The sequence below is a fragment of the Miniopterus natalensis genome, chromosome 13 (assembly GCF_054644295.1).
Source record: "Miniopterus natalensis isolate mMinNat1 chromosome 13, mMinNat1.hap1, whole genome shotgun sequence".
In the NCBI taxonomy this organism is placed as follows: domain Eukaryota; kingdom Metazoa; phylum Chordata; class Mammalia; order Chiroptera; family Miniopteridae; genus Miniopterus; species Miniopterus natalensis.
Genome location: NC_142093.1, coordinates 63,051,622 through 63,075,054, shown reverse-complemented (window position 1 = coordinate 63,075,054; position 23,433 = coordinate 63,051,622). Strand labels below are relative to the sequence as shown.

Sequence of the window (23,433 nt, the reverse complement as noted above, 5' to 3'; positions counted from 1 at the left end):
TAAAACAATAAAAGTTACCATTTATTAAGTGCCAGATAGGATGCCTGCATTACCTCATTTATACTGCTAGTCACCTGCTGAGGCAGCTATTACCCTACCCTCTCCACAGGAGGACACTCGGAAAGGTCGGGGACTGGCCATGTCACCTGGCTAGACACAGAGATAGCCAGGAGAGGGCCCAGGGGCCACACCTCAGCCTTCCTTCATAGACTTGCACTTCTTTTCAACAAAGAGACTTAGTAATAAAATCCTTTAAACTGAAACTTTGGACGTGCCGTGGGGTTTTTCAAAACTGGTTTTTACGTCTGTTCGTGGAGCTTGTGCTTCTGCTTATTTGTTTGTTTGTTTAATACTGTGAAAAGGTGACGGGGAACTAGAGCTTCACTCTTTCTTTGGGCTACTGCTCGCAGAACCCAGGGCTGAGCTATGCCTCCTCCTTCCCCCTCCCTCCTCTTCCTTCCCCACTTGGGGGTCCCATAGGACCCCGGGCGCAGACACTCCTGCTTTACACCGGTGGTCTGGCGCGTAGCGATGGCTTTTCCTCGCTCAAAAGTGCCCTGGTTCAGATGACGGCTACATGGTCGCCCTAGCGGCTTGTCACTGAGCCTGCCAAGGTGTCCTGTTGTGGCTGCCCACTAGGTGTCAGTCGTGTGAGCCCCAGAGAATCCTCGGGAGAGTCAAATCAGGGCAAATAATTAAGTGTGTTCAAGAGCAACCTGCAGCCTCGGGCACTGAGCGAGCGAGAGAGCGGGGAGGAGGGGGCAGGTGCAAGGCAGGCCCCGCGCTGGGCCGGCAGAGCGGGGAGGCCCCTGGGGGACGGCCTCCAGTGAGACCTGGGAAGGCACGTGGCGTTCGCACCCGCAGGATCAGCCCGGGTGCAGGGCAGTGAGGAGGCAGCTTTGACTTCAGGCGTATTTCGCCTTCACAATTTGCTCTTCAAATCCCAGCCACGTAAAGGTCGCACAGGTAGCTGAACAAACGCAGCGAATGACTGCGCCTGAGCCAGAAGCGGAGCTGCCTGAGCCCGAACCCTTCCAAGGCCGCCTGGAAGCATCTGCGTTCAGACCTCCATGCCCCACTCGGCCTCTGGGAAGGCCCGCGGGCCGCGCGCGTGTCGCTGCTGACCCGGTGGGCGCCTGAGCTCCGGGCCCCCCTCGCTGTGAGCGGTGCCCACAATGGCCCGCGGGGCGGGAGGAGCCCGCAGCGTGGCTTCTGCAGTGTTCGAGCCTTTTTGTCCTTGGAAGTGGCTGCTGTTGCTAGTAGCTGTCAAGTGCTCGGAAGCAACCTCTGATTTGAACAAACCCGCCAATTTCACCGCCCAGCATGGACCTGATGTTCGGCTCGCTGCTGCCGCCAGCTCAGGGCTAGAGGAGATCACCGTTTTCACGCTGGATTATGACTATGTGCAAATTCCTTACGAGGTCACCCTCTGGATACTTCTAGCATCCCTTGCAAAAATAGGTAAGTCCCAAACCCCGGGTTGTGCAAGGTGTTTTCCACATGAGATGCTGTATGTGGAAGCTCCTTGTAGAAAACGCCGTGAGCCAAGTGGATTGTGACTGTTACTGCTACGGCATCTACAGTCCTGTCCCTGGCTCCCGGGAAAGCCAGGCAGCTTCTTATAAAGCCACTTAAGGCTTCAGAAGTGTGCTTTGAAATTTAAAAGCATACCTTGGGTCCTCGGTTGTTTTGATGTCTTCTTATTTCAGTGTGACAACCATGTGACATTATTTGGTGTGCAAAAATCTCAAGGCTCTGTGCTTTAAAAATACTATAGAGTGAAACATGTAGACCTCAGCATGATGGCCATTGGGAATATCGGGAGCCATATAATGATTTTTCTGTAAAATATTTTTCCTTTATTCTTAGCCATGTAGCCAAGGGTTTCATCAATGGTTCCCACTGTTAATTCCTTAAAAGTGCTTGTCCTCCTTGAAAATTGACAGAAAGCAAGGAACAAGACAATCACAGGCGACTCCTATGTACCTGGGGGGTGGGGGGTGGGGGACATATGGATGATATCCGTCAGTAAAGTAATGCTTTACAACTGAGCCTAAAGAAGCCAGTGGGGCACCAGTGCTTTCCTTTGTGAAATAAAATGAATTCAAATTAACAATTAAATTCTGATCAAGGTCCTTCGTGCCAAAACCAATGTGACGGTTTACACTCTGAGACCATTTAATTCCTAACCTATTTGGGCCCTGGCCAGGTGGCCCAGTGGGTTGGAGCACCATCCCCTGCACCAAAAGGTTGCAGGTTTCACTCCCAGTCAGGGCACATGCCTAGGCTTCAGGTTCAGTCCCGGGTCAGGGTTCGTATGGAGGCACCTGATCAATGTTTCTCTTTCACATCAATGTCTCTCTCTCTCTCAAATCAATAGAAGCATATCCTCAGGTGAGAATTTTAAAAAGTAAAATAAAACCAGCTTATTCTAAAGTGCAAAACTGATACAATTATTTCAGTTATTGTGTATAACCTATACTTTGCCTTAGTTATGAAATTTGTTGAGTAGATAAGTTGCTGTATTAAAATCTATGGTGCTCATTTAAATTCTCCCTCTAAGGTGGTGTGAAATGTGGGTTGAGCCATGAGATCTGCCAAATGATCCTTGGGACTGTGGCATGTTAGGATGCCAGTGTATTAATCAGGTGCTCCTTCATAACCGCTATTCCTCTTGAGCTGGTAAGGTATGAAGATTAAACGGAAATTGTTAGCTTGAAGAAGCCTTGAGTCGTCTGTCAAATGATTAAATTATACAAAGGGTCTCACATCATCTCTAAGAACTGCTCAAGTAAAAATGGCTTTCTAAAGGGCTAATATTCTCAGTTCAGAGCTAGGGTCTAACACCTTTCAGACCACCACATGGACACGGAGAACTTTCCCGGTGGTCTTGTGTGGATCTTAGGTTATCCACTGTAAACGATGCTGGAGATCCTCCCTGCCTCGCCCCTTGCTCCTCGCGGGAACGGGTGGAGTTGTTCTGGGGTCAGGAGCTGGACTGCCAGTGGCTGGCGAGTCACTTTGTCTTTCTAAGTCTCAGTTTGTCTGTGAAATTATTTTTAAGACATCTTTTTGGTGCAAATAAGGAATTTTTTATAAAAAAGAGGCTTATGTTCTATGTCAGTAAACATCTCAATGCAGAAAGGATATACTTTATCTCAGTTTGATTTTAGCATAAAACAGATTTTTCTTTAGAGGTATCATCTGTGACCAGACTCACTATGTCTAGAAGTGTAGAGTGTTGTAGTGGTTTAAATGTTCTCGATTTTCAAGTTGATAGAATTCAATGTACTTTAGAAGAAGAAAATAACTTAAGTAGGCTTTTAGATGGATGATGAACATTCAAGTGCGATTTCATATTTGCTAGTCTTTAGGAATTCAGGTCATTTTTACATCGCACATGACAGGAAGGCCATGTTTATTGAATATATACTCGGTGCCACATACTGGGCTTGTAGGTTTATAGATAGTGGCTCATTCACCTGGGCCAAAAAAAAAAAGACATAAAACTTTAAGACAAAAAACCCATATAGATTCTTTTAGGTTCTATATTATGAAACTGGAATCAAAATATAATTAATAATTATTATTCATTCTTTTATTCAGTCATTCTGCCAAGCCACATTTATTGAGCACCCATGCAATATGTGGAAATGACCATGAGTCCCAGTGTCAAGGGATTTAGTTTAATGGGGAAGACAGGCACTGTGACAGAAAACATCACGACTCTCCCCAATCCTTTTTGTTTATTTATTTTTTTAAATATGTTTTTATTGATTTTAGAGAGAGAGGAAGGGAGAGGGAGAGAGACAAACATCGGTGAGAGAGAGAAACATCGATCAGCTGCCTCCTGCACAACCGCTACTGGGGATCGAGCCCAAAATCCTGGCATGTGCCCCGACCAGGAATCCAACAGGCGGCCTCCTGGTTCATGGGATGACACCCAACCAACTGAGCCACACTGGCCAGGGTTCCCCAATCCTTTTACAAAAAACACCCGCTGTGCATGTTGTAAGAGAATGATATTTTAGAACAAAGATAACACGAAGTCACTTCAGACTTTGCTATTTATCTTTTATTTCAGTTCCACTTCTTTTAACTTTCTAGAAGGATGTTCCTGAATCATTGGGCAGATGGAATGGAGGACTGTCTTTGATCTATAGGTAGGACTTGGTTATCTGTGGCCCTTTAAGTTTCAGTCACTGAAACTAAAAAATCTCTAAGTGGCTGACTCTTGCCCATCACGAGAGGGGTGAATAGCTGTGAGCATGAAGGGCGGCGGCACTGCCCTCTGTGGTGCCCTCCTCGCAGGCACGGGGCCTGTTTCTGCTGTTGCTACGTAGGCACAGCCTGGCACGTGGTGGCACATGTACGCATTTCAGGAAACTGGGTTCCGGGGAGCAGCTCCAAACTGGGGAGACACAGGGCCTGGTAAAAGTCTACTAAGGGCTCTTCCCCCTCTTTTACATTTTAAAAAGTTCAACGTGGTTGAAATAAGCACCACAAGGTGAAGACGAAGGTGGGGGAGGAGGAAGGGGAAGGGAAAGTTCTCGTTCAGAAACAGGGCGCGCAGGGCCTAGCAGGGGGCCTCGGGCTGGCTTGGAGCCGCCGGGCCGGTGCGTGGCCTGGGGCGCTGCCTCGATACTGATCGTGGGCCGGGTATGAGCCAGCCTGCTGTCGTGAATGAGAATTCAGGGCGATGGTCAGGGGAACCCGCAGGCTCTTTGGGTGGCTGACCCTGCAAAATGCCTCAGGAGACAGTCAATGGCCCCCAGGGTCCATGGGAGGAAACCTACGCTCCTTAACCTTGAATTCAAGGCCCTCGTTATTTGGCTCAAAATCATCTTCTAACCCCTTTTCCAGTGCTCTTCCCAGCCAGGTGGAGCCCCCCAGTGAATGTCGGAGAGACCAGGCTGGCCACTCCTGCCCCTTCCTCTTTCCCTTGGTGCTCAAGCCTAAAACGTCTTCCGTTCCGTTGCCTAACTATGTGAGCCCCGAGAGCTCTGCAACACCTGTTCAGCCTCTACCCCCGTGTAAAACCTTCTCTCGTGAACGTTTAACCTGCTCCTTCATTCTTTTATGCACACAAATTCTCCCAGCAAGTGGGCTGGCTGTTACCTAGCAGACAGCTTGCTAAGCGCTGTGGGAGATATGAAGACGTCTATCATTCCGCCTGGGCTTGAGTTCAGAATTAAGTACGGGAGATAAGTCACCCACAAAAATGGTAGAAAGAGATCATTGCTGTTAGACAGGTGCGGATAACATGTTATAATAATTCAGAGGAAGATGTATTATTTCTTTTTGCTTAGCCTCAAAGACTGAGCAGGACCAAAGCAGTGTGAGTAAAAGAACAATCCAGGCAGCAACAACAGGACATGCAGACAAGGGGCCTGCGGGGCGCTAAGGTGTGTGGCCGGCTCTGGTGCAGGAGCGTAAACACAGCCCCGCGCGACCGGGCTCTCACCCGCGACGGGACAGGACCGCCTCTCCTATCTGCCCGTGTGCTATGTGCATTTCCCTGCATGCTTACACATTTTATTGCTTTTGTCTTATTTGTTAACGTCTTGTTTCTAAAATGCTGGAACTGTAGAAAACACTGTCGGCCCCCCGCCTCCCAGTACTTCCCAGCGGGCTGGTAAGCAGGGAATTTTGACAAATACCCTCAGTTTAAAATCCGTGGGACGCTTTGTGTGCCTTCGTCGGTGGGGGATGAGACCATCGGACTCGCGTGGTGTAGAGACGTCATCTGGCGGCAGGATGTGGAGCGAACTGGGGGGTTGAGGGTGAGAGAGAAGGTCGGGAGGGCAACGCAGTGGTTAGAAGAAACGGGCAGTCCAAGTAAAGGTGGCGGCTGTAGAGTTGGACAGAAGGGGAGGGACTTCAGGGACAGCTAATGAGAGACGTTACTGACGAAATAAGGAGTTGATTGAATAAGGGGACACAGGTGATGGGGTCATGAGAATGAGACTTGATTTCCCTCTTCAGTGACTGACTGGATGACGATGTCATTGATTAAATAAGGGAAACAAAATACAGGCCTTTTAATTTTTGTTTCTTTGGAGGAGAGGGGAGTGAGGTAAGGTGAGCTTGGAACAAAGCTGGGCCGTAGGCGATGCTGAGAGACTCTGCATGAGCTTTACAGGTGCTTTTGCACGAGTGCAGACAGGCCCCCTCCTCTGCCCCCTTCCCTCCGGTGCCTCAGACCCTGTAAGATGGGGAAAGCAGGGCCAAGGAGGGGGGGCTGCTGCCTGGGAGCCCTGACTCTGCCACCCGCCCCGGGGCTGGCCTGCGAAGCACTTGGACCTGTGTAAGGCCCCCACAGCTCTTCCAGTTCCTGCCGCCCGGGGCGCTGAGGCTCGGAGAGCGCCCCAGCTTGCCCAAGGATCCCCCCGCATGGCTCTGAAAGAACCCTGTCCCCACCTGCTGCTATCTCGGTGCCGCATTATTAGCAAACAGCTAAATGTGGGTCTCTGCTCCCCCAGGCTTCCACCTTTACCGCAGACTGCCCGGCCTCATGCCTGAGAGCTGCCTCCTCATCACCGTTGGGGCTCTGGTGGGAGCCATCATCTTCGGCACCGATCACAAGTCGCCTCCGGTCATGGATTCGAACATTTACTTCTTGTACCTCCTTCCCCCCATCGTCCTGGAGGGCGGCTACTTCATGCCCACCCGGCCCTTCTTTGAGAACATCGGCTCCATCGTGTGGTGGGGGGGCCTGGGGGCCCTGATCAACGCCTTCGGCATCGGCCTCTCCCTCTACTTCATCTGCCAGATCGAGGCCTTTGGCCTCAGCGACGTCAACCTGCTCCAGAGCCTGCTGTTCGGCAGCCTGATCTCCGCGGTGGACCCGGTGGCCGTGCTGGCCGTGTTCGAGGAGGCCCGAGTGAACGAGCCGCTGTACATGATGATCTTCGGGGAGGCCCTTCTCAACGACGGCATTAGTGTGGTGAGATGTCAATGACAGGTCCCCGGGGAGCTGAGGGGTCCGTGGGGCAGGGGGCAGGGGACTGTTTCCAGGGCTAATGGAGAAGGCTGAGCAGGACCGAGCCACAGCAGGGCAGAGATTGGCTTTGGTCAATGCAGAGTAGCCCAAGTTTGGGTGACACTCCTTAGGATAATTGCTCACTAACATTGCTTGCCATTCAATACCCAACTAGCTTCAAAGAGTGGAAAATAACTGACAAAAATCATTCTGTAGTTAAACTCTGTTTGTCACTTCGCAAACAGAAACTGTTGCTAAAGGCTCCTCTGGGCTTGCACGTGGGGCCAAGCAGTAGCTTATGTGTTTATTCTCTCTCACCCATAGAACCTCACCCTCATTCCTTTTGGATGCTTATTAATTTTTTAACATGATGCATTAGATATGAAGTTAAATAAAAGATAAGGTTACTGAGAGAAGATGACAGAGGGCTTGTAAAAATGTTAGCTTATGTATCGGTCTCAATTGCACGACTCATGGGAAATGGGAAAAAGGGATTTTGGCTTAGGGGTCCCTCTGAGAGAAGCCGAGAAGGCCGTGCAGCTGATGCCCACAGCGTCGGGGCCCAGAAAATGCCTGTGGCAGGGCTAGGATATTCTGAACCAGCCTTCCCATTGCTCAGTTTCATTGCCTTACTGCCAACCTTCACCAGTTGTTAGCCTGAGATTTTTATGTATACTTTGAGACACTTTCTTATTTTAAAATTTATATCACATCACATAAAACTAGAGTGCATTTTCAGTGTAAAAGACTCAAATCAGACAAAATTATAAAGCAAAAGCCCACAAAAGCCTCCACTTGCCCCTCCTCTCACCCTCTATGAGACAGCCCAATGGATATGTAGATATATATTATCTTACATAAACTGGGTGAGATTACATTACATATATTGCTGAGAAGTAATGTGTTGGAATTATTTCTAAGTCTTTTCAACTGTTGCACAGTGTTCCATAGTTTAACTATAATTTATTTACCCATTTCCCAATAGATAAATATTCAAGCTGTTGCCAACTTTTTGCTTTTAAAAACAATGTCACAATGAATATTTTTGTTTCTGCAAGTTCTAGGAAGTGAAATTTCTGGGTTAAAAAGTAGGTACATTAAAAACTTTGAGAGACGTTTGAATCACCACGTCTCTATCCGACTGATGAGGGAGGGATCCCCGCTGCAGGGTTAGGGAGTGACAGCTGATACTGGACAGCGAGATCAGTAGCCGTGTATCGGTGCAGGCCCAGGGGAGGACACCATGCCGGGCCACATGGGGGCGCGCTCAGGAGCAGAGGAGCCGCTAGGGTGTGGAGGGCAGGCTGTGCGGCGCTGCGAGGATGAGGCGCCTCCCAGCTCCCACGGCGACGAGCTTGGTCTGTGTGAATGAGGCCACAGGCTGGCGGGGGCTGAAACCCACTGCTCAGGGTGAGCAGGGGCCCTGCCTGGCCCCCTTGCTAAGGAAGGGAATTGGCGAGGGGACTTCGTCCACAGGTCGGACTGGGGACAGAGCTTGCAGTTGCCTCACTCGAGACCCCCTGTTTTACCACATGTCAAGGAGAAGATAACACGACGTTAATTTTAGTTCTTACACCAAGGCCACAAATATGTTTCAGAACATCTCTGTGAGCTTATATTTCTATAGTATATTGAGTATCGCGTCAGTACACCTCCTGGTATCGCGTTGACAAGGGACACGTTTTTCTCAGTGTTTTCTGATCTAAGGAGCAAAGACGAATGACTCACGTCTGGTCTCACTTGCGTGGTGCTATCGAACAGCGGTCCAATGATGGTAATCACTAATGTTTCTCATGCTGCAGATTGGAGGCTCACATCCTTTTGGGGTTGCCAGACTTAAAAACAATACCCGAAACCCAGTTAAATTTGAATTTCATAAAAACTAGATACTTTTTTTATAAGTATGTCCCACTTATTGTAGGCAAATATCAAGTCTTGTCCATTTTTCTTGGGGACCACTTGTTCTTATTTTTAATAGATTTGCAGGAACTCATTAAATTACATTTTTAACTTCTAATTGTTGCATTAAAATCAAGTATTTTCTTCCATTCTGTGAAAAACTTTTTTAGATTATGGAATCTATTACCCTATACAAGTTTTAAATTTTTAGAGAGTGAAACCTAGCTAAAGCACTCTTTTATTGCCTCAGGGTTCTCATTTGCTTTGGGAGACTGTGCCTCACAAAAAGACAGGCAACCAAGATGTTTTCTATTTTCTCACCTTTTCCAATTAATTATTTAATTCGTCTGGCGCATAACATTTTGTCATGAGGATTTTGTGAAAAATGACAGTCAGAGCCCTTCCGGTGCGGCTCAGCGGCTGAGTGTCGACCCAGGGTCCAGGAGGTCACGGTTCGATTCCCGGTCGGGCACATGCCAGCTGTGGGCTTGACCCCCAGTGGGGGGCGTGCAGGAGGCGGCCGATCAATGACTCTCATCATCGATGTTTCTCTCGCGCTTTCCCTTCCTCTCTCTCTAAAAATCAATAAAAACATATTTTAAGAGAAGAGATGACATTTTGAAAAGAAGAAGGGAGGGAGGGAGGGAGGGAGGGAGGGAGGAAGGAAGGAAGGAAGGAAGGAAGGAAGGAAGGAAGGAAGGAAGGAAGGAAGGAAGGAAGGAAGGAAGGAAGGAAGGAGGAAGGAAGGAAGGAAGGAAGGAAGGAAGGGAAATGGGTAGCCAGAGGGAACGAAAGCTCTTGGAAAGCAATCCAAGACGTCGGGGTGGGTTCTGCAGGTGAAGGAGGCCACGCGTGATGCGGGAAGGAGTTATTTATTCACCGTCAGAGCCCTTAGCTGACGATCAGGCACTGGAGTCAGGGCCTGTGCACTTTTTCCCTCTGGCAACATCACGAAAAGCCAGGTTGCTGGCCAGCGGCGCCCAGACCCCAGACTGCCTGGGATCAGATATTCAGTGTCCCCGAGGGGGCCCTGGCTGCTGCCTCAGAAGCACCCTGCTGGGCTCGGTAGCTCCTCGGAGGCCCCGGCGCGCCCCAGGCTGCGGGCCCAGACTCCAGGAGGGAAACTGGGAACTGTGTCCCTAACAAGCACCCCAGACGATTGCTGACGTTTCAGAACTACTGGGGTTTTGCCTTTAGGCTGAGAGAAGTCGATGTCTCTTGATCCAAAATAAAGAAACGTGTAGAACGGGGGGCAGCCAGGGAGCCTCTGCCTCCCCGTTCTTTCTTTCGTCGTTTCCACATTTTCGACCTGTTACGATGGAGTGAGGGTCCTGGGCCGGGGTTTTTCACCGGCCGTGCTGTGTTCATTTCGTACTTAATCTCCCCGGCGCAGCCCTCCTTCACGCACGTCCGTGTTCCTCAGGGGGGCTTGTTCACTGGACCCCCGCCTCTGGCGATGCCACCGAGCGCGTCTGTGACCAGGCCGGGCCCCTCCTGGCAGCCAGCCCGCAGCAGCGTCAGCCTTTCCCTCGGGCGCTGTGAAGTGTGGACGTGGCCTCCCGAGCCCGCTTCGCTGTCACAGGGGCTCCTTCCCCACGGCGAGCTGGGCTCGGGACGGAGCCTTTGCTGGGGCTGGGCTGCAGCTGCCGGCGGAAGCCGAAGCCGCCCGGCTCCTCGAGGTGGGCGCCGCGAGCCCGGCGCAGGGGGCTCGGGTTGGTTTTTTCCCCAGCAACGTTTGTTTCGTTTTCCCAAAGTTTAATTGCTTCCACTTGGGCATTTTTTTTAAATGATACTTTCAAAATAAAATTATAATTATCAAGTGACCAAAGTATCTGCCCAGGACGCGCTCTGAGTCCCAGTGGGCGGAGCTGCCGTGTGTCCCTCCAGGGGTCGCCGCGTCACTCGTGTCCCCTGTGGTCACCATAGAGCAGAGATAGGAAGTGTGCGCTGGGCACTTCTGCGTTCCTGCGTGAAACCAGAGCAGCCCCAGGGCCAGATTTGGAAAGCAATTTGGGAGCAACTGGTAGTTAATGCGGTCTGGTATTTTGAGCTCAGGGCCTTGCCCTCACCCTTCACTGAGGAAGGAGCCTTCCCAAGGGCAGCAGTGAAAAGCGGGCTCTTTCCGCAGAAAGTCTGAGTCATCTAGACAGTGACCTGTGATCCGGGGGCTCCTCGTGACAAGTCCTCAGATCTGCCTGCAGGGAAGGGCTGCCTCCTCCCCGAGGAGAAGGGACTACCCCAGAACCGTCGGAATATTTATAAACCTGACTCTCCAGGTCCCTTGTCCCACTTGCTTCTCCTGTTGCTTAATATTTTAAGTTCTGACGCTTATCACAGAACAAACTCTTAATGGTGGGCAAAGGAGCAGCGGTAAAACCCAAACAGCTTTAACCCGTCGAGGACTTCGCTGAATTTCAGACAAAACCACAGCGGGAGAAAGTGCCTCCACTGCGGGCTGGCCCGTGTCGGGCCCTTTACATCTATTATGTTATTAAACATTTACATTTCACTCTGTGGAATGAATTAATACCCACATTTCACAGATGGAGAAAATAAGGCCAAGCAAATGAAAATAAACCGAACAAGGACATGCTTGCTAGCGAATGACGGGCTGAACGGGTGCGCTGGTCTGTCCTGTCCCAGTCCCTCCCCTTTTGTCCCTGCGCTTTGAATTTCCAGCTCGTGGAGCTGGCAGGGAACCCACGTGTTGCTGATACGGAGACGGGGCTCGTGTCCAGTTAGTGAAGCCAGTGATCTCTCCGTAAATCAGAACCGGCTGGCGGGGCCGAGTCCAGTGTGCTGGGACGATGCTGATGGTCCCTGTGCCTCGTTTCTGTGAAATCAAAGTGATGGTGTTATTTAGCTCGTGGGTCACTGGAAGATTCACATGCAGCTCCCAGTACAGTGGGGGGGCGAGTGCCCGCGGGCACCGGGCACGCCGAGCCAGCTGGGCGGCGGCCCCACCCGCTCCTGGGCGCGGGGCGGCCGGCTTCCTCTCAATGGGCACCTGCTGTTCAACACGGAACTGCGTCGCTTACCGGGGCAGACGGTTCTCGCCTTCCTTCTTGGTTTTCCTGGATCAGTTTGCTGAGCAGACGCAGGCAATGCCAGCAAGGTCTCCGTGAGCCCCGCCCCCGCCCCCCACTCCCCCTCTCCTGGGAGGTTCAAAAGGCAGGACGGGCAGGGGCCTGAGCCCAGCATCCTGCTGCAGACCCTCTGCTCCCGGCTGCTCCAGGCCGTCCCGCTCCCTCTCCCCTCCCACCCCCGTCCGGTTTCCCGCCTCCCGCCTGGCAGCGTCGTGTGCCATCTTGCTGCGACCGTAGCCCAGCTCTGAGAACGGAGTGAGTGAGAGCCGTGGAGGGTGCGAGAGAAAAGTTTGGAGCGCAGACCTGGGGCCAGTCGCACCGACGGCCCCACCTGTGTTCCCCTATTCGAGCCTCCTGAGGACCCAGTGCGCTTGGGATTGCGTCTGTTTTGTGACGGGACAGTGGGCAGTGGCTGAGAGCAGAGACCCTCTGCCCCAGGCCCCGGGGTCCACATCTCCGTTCTGGCCCTCCCGTCCCTGGGACCGCTCAGGTGTGTTACCAGCTCCCCAAGTGCCTGTTTCCTCACCGCTGGTTTGATTATAAAGACACAGACTGCCAGAGGAGTTATTTAGTTATTGAATATAACTTATTCTATGTAGCTCAATATCCAAGAGATACACTGAAAAGTGGTCCTCCCACTGCCTTTCGCAGCGAGCCACCCATCGCAAGCTCCACCTTCCACGGGCTCTGCCCCTCTTTGGCGCGCTCTTGCTGCTGGCATTAGACCCCGTTTCCCAGCCCCTTACGCGAGGGTTTCTTCACCCCGTATCCTCTCTCCCTCCATCCCCTTACCAGCCTAGTTGCTACCTAGCTGCCTGCTAAGCCTCGTGATTGTTCTCTGAGCAGCTCCCGCCTTCAGCCCGGGGCCCAGCGCCAGCCCGGAGTGTTGCAGGCGGTGCTGAGTAATCGCCGTAGAGCGGGGTGGGTGCTCCGGAAAGAGCAAACAGATGGCGAGAGACAGTGGCGGGCCTTAGCAGAGGCTCCGCAGAGGCTGTGCGCCTGGGGCTGGCCTGCGGCTCTGGCTGTCTCAGGGACCTCAGCCCTACTTCCCTAACCCCCAGGGGTGACACTCCGAATCTGGATTTGTCAGAGAAGCAGTGAGCAAACTGGGATGTTTTCCTTCTGAGAAAGTGCCACCACTGAACTTCAAACTGCTCCCTGAGCCTGAGTGCTGGGGGTGGGGTGTAAGTAGGGGCAGGCGGGGGACCAGAAGAGTACAGTGTCCTTTCTTCCCACCCCTGGTGGAGCACCTGCCCCCTGACGCCGTCCTAGGCGCCCAGGGCATGAAGGTGAGCCCGGTGGGCCTGGCATGCAGGCGACCACTGGGTGATGGAGGGAGCAGCTTGCCACGAAAGCTGCCTTGGCCTGGCCAGTGTGGTTCAGTGGTGAGCGCTGACCTGTGATCAGGGGGGCACAGTTGGATTCCTGGTCAGGGTTTCAGGCTCCATCCCCAGTGGGGGGGTGCAGGAGGCAGCCGATCCATGACTCTCATCATTGATGTTTCTGTCTCTCTCCCTTCCTCTCTCTGAAATCAATAAAAATTAAAATTAAAAAATTTAAAAAAGAAAGCTGCCTTTGATAAGAGAAAGATAAAATAAGTTCATCTGGGGGCAGATTTTCATTCAAAATTCTCTGTGGTTTATCTTTTCCTGCTTCGGAGGGGTCCTAGCTCCAGGAGCCTCCCATTCGAGGGGCAGGGAGGAAAGGCCACGGGGCCGAGCGCCACCTGCCTCAGGGCAGGCTCTGGCTCCACTGCTTGCAAGCTGTGTGGCTTCAGGGGAGTTACTTACCTCGGGGGCCTGTTTCCTCTGTGCTGCAGATTTGGCTGTGAGGGTCAAGTGAGCTGTTACATACGAAGCATTTAAAGCAGCACCTGGCACAGGGTGAGCAGAGTGAAGTGGTGGGTGGTGTTACTCTCAGGCGACCGTCGCTGGAGTCCACCTGTGTTGCCCTCTGAGCGGAGCTCTCCCCGAGTCCCACGTGACGCCGATCGTCGCGTCCGTCTGTCTGGAGTTCACGGCCTCCGGGCTGCTGGAGAAGCCCTGTGTGCAGAGTTGAGCAGACTCTGGAGGGAACAGTGGCAGGCAACTTTTCCTTGTCTTCCTTTTATCTTATTTCCTTCCACTTAATTCAGGCTCCTAGGGTAGGAGGTGGGAAGCTCCGGATGTCTTTATAAGGGGACAGTTTCCTCCGGCCAAGAATGCAGGAGCTCAGTGTTTAAGGGGAACTGGGACCCACAAGCTGTGTGATCTTGAGCGAGTGACTCCGTCCTTTTGTGCCGCAGGGTCTCACATGTAAATGGGGACAGTTAATCTAACCTCAGGGGGTGGATGGGAGACAGAGGTGAACTAAGACTCAGAGACGCCTGGCACATAGTAGGCGCCCTTCCAGGAAGTGAGAGGAAGTTCGACAGGAGAAGGCAATCTGGTTGGTGTCTGTCTGAAAGAAATGGGAGCGAGCCTAAAGCTCAGAAGAGCGGGGCCCTGCCGCCTGGCCAGGCCAGCCTCCGGGGCTGGGGAGGGCCCCCCGCCCAGCGAGGGCCCAGCAGGTGCCCCAGCTGTGGTGCCCCCCCCCCCCGGCTGCTCTGACTCACTGTGGGGAGGGCCGGCACGGGTGCCCACCGGGCATTGTCCTTCAGACCTGTACTCAGCCAGAGCTTTTGGAGGTTTGTCCGGTGCGCTTCTCCTGGGCCCACAGCGGCCACTGACAGTGAGAATGGTGCTGGCTGCCCGGGGCTGTGGGGGTGTCGGGAGTGTACAGGTGTGAGTGTGTGAGTGTGAGAGTGTGAGATACAACACAAACAGGCTGGGATGCTGCTGGACCAGGGTGGGGAGCTGGGAGAAGAGAGGACCCGGTGTTGGTGGGTTTCCATGAACGAGGGTATCGGAGGCGATGGAGGCCCACCTGCCTGGAGGACGTCTGACTCCTAATCTTCCCCCGCTGGCGACAGCTCTACCTCCACGTGCCTGGGCCTCAGCTGCAGGCGCCCTTTAACCAGCAGCCGCAGGTCCAGGCCTTAGGCCCGCGGTAGAAACTCAGAGACACGCGGCGGCCAGGGCAGCCGCTGCCCCACTGGAACGCCTCAGTGTGACCCGTGAGCACCCAGTGGGTTTGTATTCTTCCTCCCGAAGGAACAGAATGATTGCAGCTTGAATTACACAAACCGGTTTTCAACCAGCCTACGCCACTTAGTGATGGTGAGAACGCACCCCACCTTCAAGAACAAGAAAAAGGGCAAAGCCCCGCTGGTACCGAGCTGGCCCTCCTTCGGGAAGTGGGGGTGAGCAGCTGCGGAAATGTATTTGAAAAGCCACGTAAGGAGAAGAGCCAGCTATCTGAAAGCTTTCGGGAGCCATCGGAACGGGCACAGCGAAGCCCGTGAAAGCGGCTGTCCCGAAGCGGCGGGGCCCCTGCACACCACCGCACGGGGCCGGGGGCCCCACCAGGGGGACAGCTTCGTGCCTGCCCCGCGGAGCCACCTGGAACACGGCACTTTCCTCTTTACGTCTGTAAATTCTCCCTCCCCTACAGTCACGGAAGGACCTATTCTTCTGTGTTTTCTGATAGTCCTTTCAAGCCGTAGAGATTTCCTGGGAGGTTACACAATACATGAATAGAACCACTGACGGAGAAGAGCCGAGACCTGCAAACAGGCCGTGTTTCCTAGGTCAGCGGCTGTCAGCAGCGCCCTCCCCGACAGCACGTGTGCCCACATTCTCGCGGCTGTGGCGGGTGTGCTGGGCCTCACTATGGAAAAATAGGCTCAGAATTACGTGAAAAGCCCCATAAGCTGGCTCTTCGGGAAGAGCTACTTGGCAAGTAGTTCCTCTATAGCTTTCTCGGTGATGGTGTGGAATGAACGATATGCAGCAGAACCAGTTCTCCAGGCCCGCTCGGTACCATCGCTCCCAGGCCATGGGTCAGAGGCAGAGCCTCTGTGGTCGCCTGTATGCCACTCCTTACCGCCCAGGATTAGTGATACTAAACAAGCAGCGTGGGAGGAAACTGAAGTCATGACCTCCAGCTCCCTCATATCAAAGGCTCAGTTTGAGCCTGAGCTCAATTTTTTTATTTATTCATTCTTCATTTATTTGTTCATAAAAATATTCCTGAGCAGCTACTTTCTATCGCAAAGTGCTCTTTCCACAGTGCCAGGATGGCTGTCTCAGACGCAGCAGGTCAGCAAGCTGGTCTTCAGTGAACCTGAGTCTACTGGTCACAACTGCCACATGCTTTTATAGTTAGAAAAGTGCTGATGTTCAAGAGGCTCTTCTGTTCGTAGGTGTACTAACACCAACAGTGAAAGACGGTCCCATGGGCATTTGCTCAAAGTTGGCGTGGGGGTGGCAAAGGGGAAAGACCCGGGGCGTGAGGCTTGGGCAGTTCCTTGGGGACATCATGGATGGGGAACAGGGGTTGGATGTGGGTAGGAGATTATTGTCAGGTTAGTTTTGAGCTACTGAATTTGAGACCTACAGGCCACTGAAAAGAATTTTTCAACAGTTTCAGAAACAGGAGTCCAGAGCCTGGGGGAAAGCACAGTGGGAAGGCATATTCGGCCTTCGTAGAAAGCAGGTGGTAATGCCAGCTGGGACACTGGGCAGTCCTCCGCCCTACCATTCTTCAAGCTGAGAAGACTTTTCCAACTTTGTAAATTGAAAATGAGTTTGTTTTTTAATTCTCACCCAAGGACATGTTCTTATTGATTTTAGAGAGAGAGGGATGGAGAGAGAAAGAGAGAGAATCATCAATGTGAGAGAGAAACATCGATTGGCTGCCTCTCACTTGCACCCCGACCAAGGATTGAACCTGAGGCCTAGGTATGCGCCCTGACCGGGAATCGAACCCGCATCTTTCTTTGGTGTGCAGGACAGCGCTCCAACCAGCTGAGCCACCCTGCCGGGCTGAAATGAATTCTTTAAGGGAATGTCTTTGCAGTTCTCTAAGTCAATAAAATGCGGCCACTGACACCTCGCTCGCCTTTGTTAAAATGCCTGGCATCTGTTCTGCTCACCGCCCTGGCCTCGGCTCCCTGAGGCTCTGCTCAATGCCTGTTCGGGGAGGAGCCCGAGCAGAGCTGGTGGGTCCCGCGCCTTATCGCTCTTCTGCCCTGGGCTGTGGGAGGGAAGGCTTCCCGCTCCCGCCTTGTACGTCAGTTTGTAGTGCCTGCTGGGTAATGGCTTGTTTCTTAGATGATTTTCTTTAACAGTCAGAGCAAGCAGCTGTCAAGGAGCCGGTTTACAGCTAAATTTAAAGTGCCAGTGCCCCTACATACAAAATGGGTTTATTATTTCATCTCCCGTGTAAGACTGATGACTGCAGTTCTTCACGATATTCTCTGTGTCTTCATAGTATGTGACATACAGGAAAGATCGCTTTTACATTCTCTGTTGTAACTGAACTTCCAGTGCTTTCTGCACGTGTGTAGGGTCAGTAATTAGTTCGGCTTTTCTTTTAGGAACTGGGTTTATGGCAAGCTCAAGTCATAGGGATGAGTTAAAAGATGCACAGGGCAATCAGGAAGACAGAGCCTTCGTTAATCTATGAGGGCTGCCATGCAAAATGCCACAGACGGGGCAGCTTTGTTATCAGTGGGGTGCTCCCTGTGTCCCCCCCGTTACCGGTGGAAGTAGACTTCTTGTGATGTCACAACTTAAGGAATTCCTGAGACCCGAGTGGGAGAAAGAGTGACCTTTATTTGTGTGGAGTGAAACCCCTGGGTTTGCAAGGTCCCACCTCCCTCCCTCCCAACATGACAGAGGCCCAGCCGTGTCCTCAGCAGGGCTGGAGTCGAGGCCACTGCCCAAAGTCCCTGCTCCACAGTAAAGCACAGTCCAGCCCAGCGTCTGGCTCGCTTAGCTTGTGCTCCCCGCTGCGGCCCCTTACACGTGGGGCCTGCAGGGTCAGGGGCCACGCGGCTGCTTGAGGCCCACGTCGGACTCTTGCCCGGGCGAGTGGAGGCCACAGAGCAAGCGAGCAGCAGGAGCACGAGAGCAACAAGCAGGAGAGAGGCTCTGGGGTTGTAACTAGGAGCTCAGCCAATGCAGCCTTGGGCGTTCCCTGCGCTCGCAGCCGCTCACTCCCTAGCCAGTCATCCTTCCCAGGTTAGGCTGACAAGCTCCTGCCCTAGTCCCGGGCCTCACTGCGCATGCGCCCGCTCCCCCTTTGTTGGACCCCTTCCCTAGTGATTTGTGGGGAATGGACGGGTGGTTCCCTGGGGAGTGTAAAGTTGTAGCTTCCTGGTGAAGCTGCCCAGATGACATGCCTGTAATATTTGGCCTTCCCGTTTGCAATTTTCCTGTTATTAATAACTAGGTTAATCACAACAGTGTCATTGGGAGCCGTGAACCAGAAACCCTGGGAAAGGCCAAATATATGTGAGAAATATATTTTGGCCACATGAATGACCAAATATGTATTTCTTATAAATCACAGTACCACAGGGAGTGATTACTTTCCAACTAACATTATGAGGCCAGCTTTGCCCTGATACCAAAACCAGGCAAAGATAATCCAAAGAAATGAAAGTAAAGAACAGTGTTCTCATAAATATGGACCAAAAGTGCTTAAAATATTAGCCCATCAAAACCAACAATATAGCCCAGCCGGGCGTGGCTCAGCGGCTGAGCGTCGACCTAGGATCCAGGTGATCAGGGTTCGATTCCCCGTTCAGGGCACATGCCTGGGTTGTGGGCTGCAGCCAATCAATGACTCTCTCATCATTGATGTTTCTATCTCTCTCTCTCCCTCTCCCTTCCTCTCTCTGAAATCAGTAAAAAAGATATATTTTTTTAAAAATTAACAATATAGAACAAGGCTAATAAATCATGACCACATAAGGTACATCTTAGAAATACAAGTTCTTTTAACACTGGAAGAAAAGCTATCAATGTAATTTATAATGTATATAAAATAAATGATTGTATCAATGGATGCAGAAAACCATTTGAAAAAATTCAACACCATTTATACTAAAAAACCTCTAGCAAGGTAGGAAGAGTAAGTGTCTTCTTCAACCTGATAAAGGATATTTATGAAAAACCTACAGCTAAACTTAAAGAAAGCAAAAGACAGAAAAAAAGACAAACAATGAAAGGAAAAAGGTAATACACTGGATTTTATAAAGAGAATAAATTTTGCTCTTCAAAAAAGCCAGCCACGATGGGAGAATGTGTTCACTACGCATATATCTTACAAAAGACTTACATCCAGGATACACTTATAACTCAATACATGTAATAGGAACACAAACAACTCAGAAATGGGTAAAAGATTTGAACCTGAGAGATGGTGTACAAGTATCAATTAGCACACGAAAATATGCTCAACATCTTTAGTTATAAGGAAAATGCAAATTAAAATCACAATAAAATACCACTACACACTCATTAGAGTAGCTAGAACTAAAAAAACTGACAACATAAAGTGTTGACAAGGATATTGCACAACTGAAAGTCTCATACATTTCTGGTAGGAATGGAAAAAGATCCAATAACTTTGGAAAATAACCTGGCAGTTGGTATGGACTGAATGTTTGTGTACCCAAAATTCATAGGTTGAAACTTAATCTTTAATCTGATAGTATTTGGAAGTGGGGCTTTTAAAAGGTGATTAGGTCCTGAGAGTGGAGCCCTTATAAAAGAGGCCCCAGAGAGCTCCCTTTCCCCTTCGGCCACGTGAGGACACCGTGAGAAGACAGCTATGTGAGAAGCAGGGAATGGGCCTTTAACAGACACTGAATCTACCAATGACTTGATCTTGGACTCATCAACCTTCAGAACTCTGAGAAATAAGCATCTGTTGTTTATAAGCCACCCAGTCTATGATATTCTGTTAGAGCAGCCCGAATGGACTAAGACAGCAGTTTCTTAAAATTTTAGCTTGCATCTGTCATACTACTTAGCAATTCTAGTCAAAGGTATATATCAAAGAAAAGTGAAAACATGAGTCTACATAAAAGACTTACGAGTATTCATAGCGGCAATATTTCAATAGCAAAACTAGCTGGTGGGGGAAGCAGGGAGCTATAGCCATAATGGAATATATAAAGAAGGCAAGGCAGGAGTCACAAATACGGGTCACAATATGGGTAAATCCCCAAAACATTATACTCAGTTGAAGTAACCAGACACACAAGAGCACGTACTTTATTATTCAATTATATAAAATACAAATTAATCTGTAGTGACAATAACAGATCAGTGGATTCTTGAGGTTGGGTTAGGGAAAGGGACAGAAGAGCCTTTCTGGGTTCATGGAATTATTCCAGATCTTGACTATGGTGGTGATTTTATAGGTGTGTACAACTGTCAGAATTCATTCGTTTTAGATGCAGTTTATCATAAGTAAATTATTCCTCAATAAATTGACAGAAAATATCTCGTCACATTGATATCAACTCTCCTCTGCTAAGCCTTGGTTGGTGGGCTGGCATCTTCAGTTGTTGCTCTTGTTGAAAAGGCTTTGCTGTTATTGTGATCTTGGGGGCTTGGTGAGCTCCTTAAAGGAACGCATTTCCTGACACACCTCTGAACTGTTTTTTGTTTACAACATCACTTCTCATGCCAAATGTGTGGGTGCTTTCTCCCCTATCAACCAATTCTCCAGACAAAATTCAATTCATTTCTGACAGTAACTATCCAGAATTACCAGGCGTCACAGGTGAGATCTTAGTTGCACACAACTGCCTCCACTTCGGACACCAGCCGTAATCTGCGCCACGCATGCTTCTAACCAACAGGCTATAAAATTGGGGGTTCCCGCAGTCCCCTCCTCAGGCTTGATAATTTGCTAGAACAGCTGACAGAACGCAAAAAAGCAGTTTACGTCCTGTCACTGGTTTTTTATCAAGGACTCAGCTCAGAAACAGCCTGGGATGCACAGGGCAAGGGGCGGGGGAGGGGCACAGAACTCTCTCCAGTCGCACCCCCCTCCCAGGACCAACTGGAAGTTTTCTGAAAACCATCTTTTAGGGTTTTTACAGAAGTTTTAGTACATGGGCATAATCAACTAAATCATTGGCCATTGATTATTGAACTTAACCTTCAGCTCATCTCTTCTCCCTGGAGGTCAGGGGCGGGAGGGGGGACAGGAGGGGGGTTAAAAATGACAACCTTCTAATCACATAATTGGATTCTCTGGCCACCAGCCCCCATCCTGAAGCTCCCTTGGGCCAGCCGGTACCTCATTAGCGTAAACTCGGGTGAGATTGAAAAGCCCTCTTTATACATAACAAAAGGTGCTCCTCTCAGGCCAGCACTCCGGGGTGGCGAGGTTTGCCCTGGCCCGTGTGGCTCAGTTGGCTGGAGGTTGTCAGTACGCGGACGGGTGGTGGGCTGATTCCCAGTCCGGGCACATGCCCAGGTTGCGGGCTTAATCCCTGGTTGGGGCGCATACAGGAGGCAACTGAGCAATGTTTCTCTCTCACACATCGATGTTTCTCTCTCTAAAATCAATGGAAAACATATCGCCGGGTGGGGATTTTTTAAAAAAGAACAAATCAGAAGGTTTTTTTAGGTCCTGGGAGGGTGCCGAGGGTGGTGTGACTGGAGAGGGCATGGAAGCTTGGCACCCCGCCCCCATCCCTGGCCCTATGCCTTCAGGGTGTTTCTGAGTTGAATCCTTTATTTAAAAACAAACAAACAAACAAAAAACAGTGATAGGAAGGGAACTGCATTTCTGTCTGTGTCAGGAGACAGACAAAATTATATATAGGGTGCAGCAAAAGTAGGTTTGCAGTTGTACCTGATTTTGCCACACCCTGTATTTTACACATATATATCTACACACACATATGTATACATATATATATAATATATCTTCTTACGTCACATGTCACACCCTCACGCTGAGTTAACAGGGTAAGTAACCTGGCTTTCCATTAGTGCTGTGGGCTGGCGTGAGGTGCAGCGCTGGCTGCTTCACCTCCAGTGTGCGAAAAACGCATGACCATTCCTGTGACTCAAAATGAGTCCGAGACGACCTTTACTAAACATAATGACATCCAGAGCCAGGTAATTTGAAAGATAAGAATTGTGTTTTACATAGTCAGTGTGCATGGTGTCCATAAATGTAGTTGTCTTCTGAAACCGCGGTGGCACCTTCCGGGCAGGGCACCCGGTCCAGGGGCAGGCTGGCCTGAACGGCTCGTCCAGGCCCCGGGAACACACCGGGAGCTACTTATAACCTGGAGCGCCACGCAAAAGAGGTTTGTTTGTGGCAGCAACATGCAAATCTTTGAGTCTCAGTGTAATTCCCTGAGTTTTCTCTGAGTTTGAGAGTCAAACGCCCAGGTCCCACCCGAATGCATTCAGACCTGCCTTGTCTGGGTCTTGTGCAAACATCTGGCCCCTCATCTTGGTTTAACTCCCTGGAAAGTGAGCACAACGCCGAAGGTGCAACACCCAGGGCCTCTGAGACCCAGGGGTGGGTTGCCCTGAGGTCAGGCCGAAGGGTAAATTGGACTAAACAAACTCTCTGGGTTGGGATACAACCACTAAATTTCTTTTGGATTTGTTTTGAAGCCATAAGTCACAATTTTTTTTTATACAGCCAAGATTTTTCTTAAAACATGGCTTCATTTTGCTTAAATAAAATAGACCAGTATTATAGCCATTTTGTGAAATATGGTTGATACATAAACAGACGATCATTGACCCCATTTCCTTGAGTTTTAGCGTGTGCCCCACCTGATTGTTTTATTTGTCATAGGGTAAGAGGCAAAGGCTAGTAGGTGTGTGCTATGAGTTCCCAGGACTCTGTCAGGCCGATGTCCTCACGGGTCTTTATTTTCCGCAGAGCTCTGACCTCATTTCTTTTATGTGTCTCATTAACTGCCACTTCGCAGAAGTTCAGTTTAAGTTCTGGACTTGCCCAGTGACATGAAACAGAGATCGATGGATCACTGCAACTTCATAGAAATGTTGAAATAAGCAGAGAAATAGTAGAAACATTGGGAGTATGCATCACATGGGCGAGAGATTTGTGGGAGTGGGGGTGTCAGTGAGATGACCTATATGGAAAGAGTAGCCAGGGGGCTCGGTCAGCAAAGAGAAACCACAAGTAGGATAAACAGTGGATTCTCTTTCCTGACTGTACCCCACTGGCATATATGAACCCTAATGAACAAAATAAACTAACCAACGAAATAGAAACAGACTCAAAGATACAGACAGCAGGCTGACAGCTGTTAGAGGGGAGGGGAGTTGGGGAGCCGGGTGAAGAAGGTGAAGGGATTAAGCAAAAACCCCAAAAAACCCCAAATCTTATAAACACAGACAATACTATGGTGATTACCAGAGAGAAAGGCTGGGGGTGCAGGGGAGGTAAGGCGGGATAAATGGCGATAGCAGGGGGCTTGACTTTGGGTGGTGGGCACACAGTAAAATGTACAACGTATTATAGAATTGTACAGCTGAAACCGATATAATTTTATTAACCATATCACCTCAATAAATTCAATGAAAA

At 50.4% G+C, this 23,433-nt stretch overlaps 1 protein-coding gene across 1 annotated transcript in view; it reads left to right on the top strand.

Annotated features, from left to right (window-relative positions):
* The first annotated feature begins 1,175 nt into the window (after positions 1-1,175).
* The window catches only part of SLC9A4 (solute carrier family 9 member A4), a 59,357-nt gene continuing 37,099 nt past the window's right edge, over positions 1,176-23,433 (top strand). Inside the window, exons 1-2 of the mRNA XM_087823798.1 lie at positions 1,176-1,461; positions 6,483-6,946. Coding sequence (XP_087679924.1) covers positions 1,176-1,461; positions 6,483-6,946 — 750 coding nt within the window. The remainder of the gene's footprint in view (positions 1,462-6,482; positions 6,947-23,433) is intronic.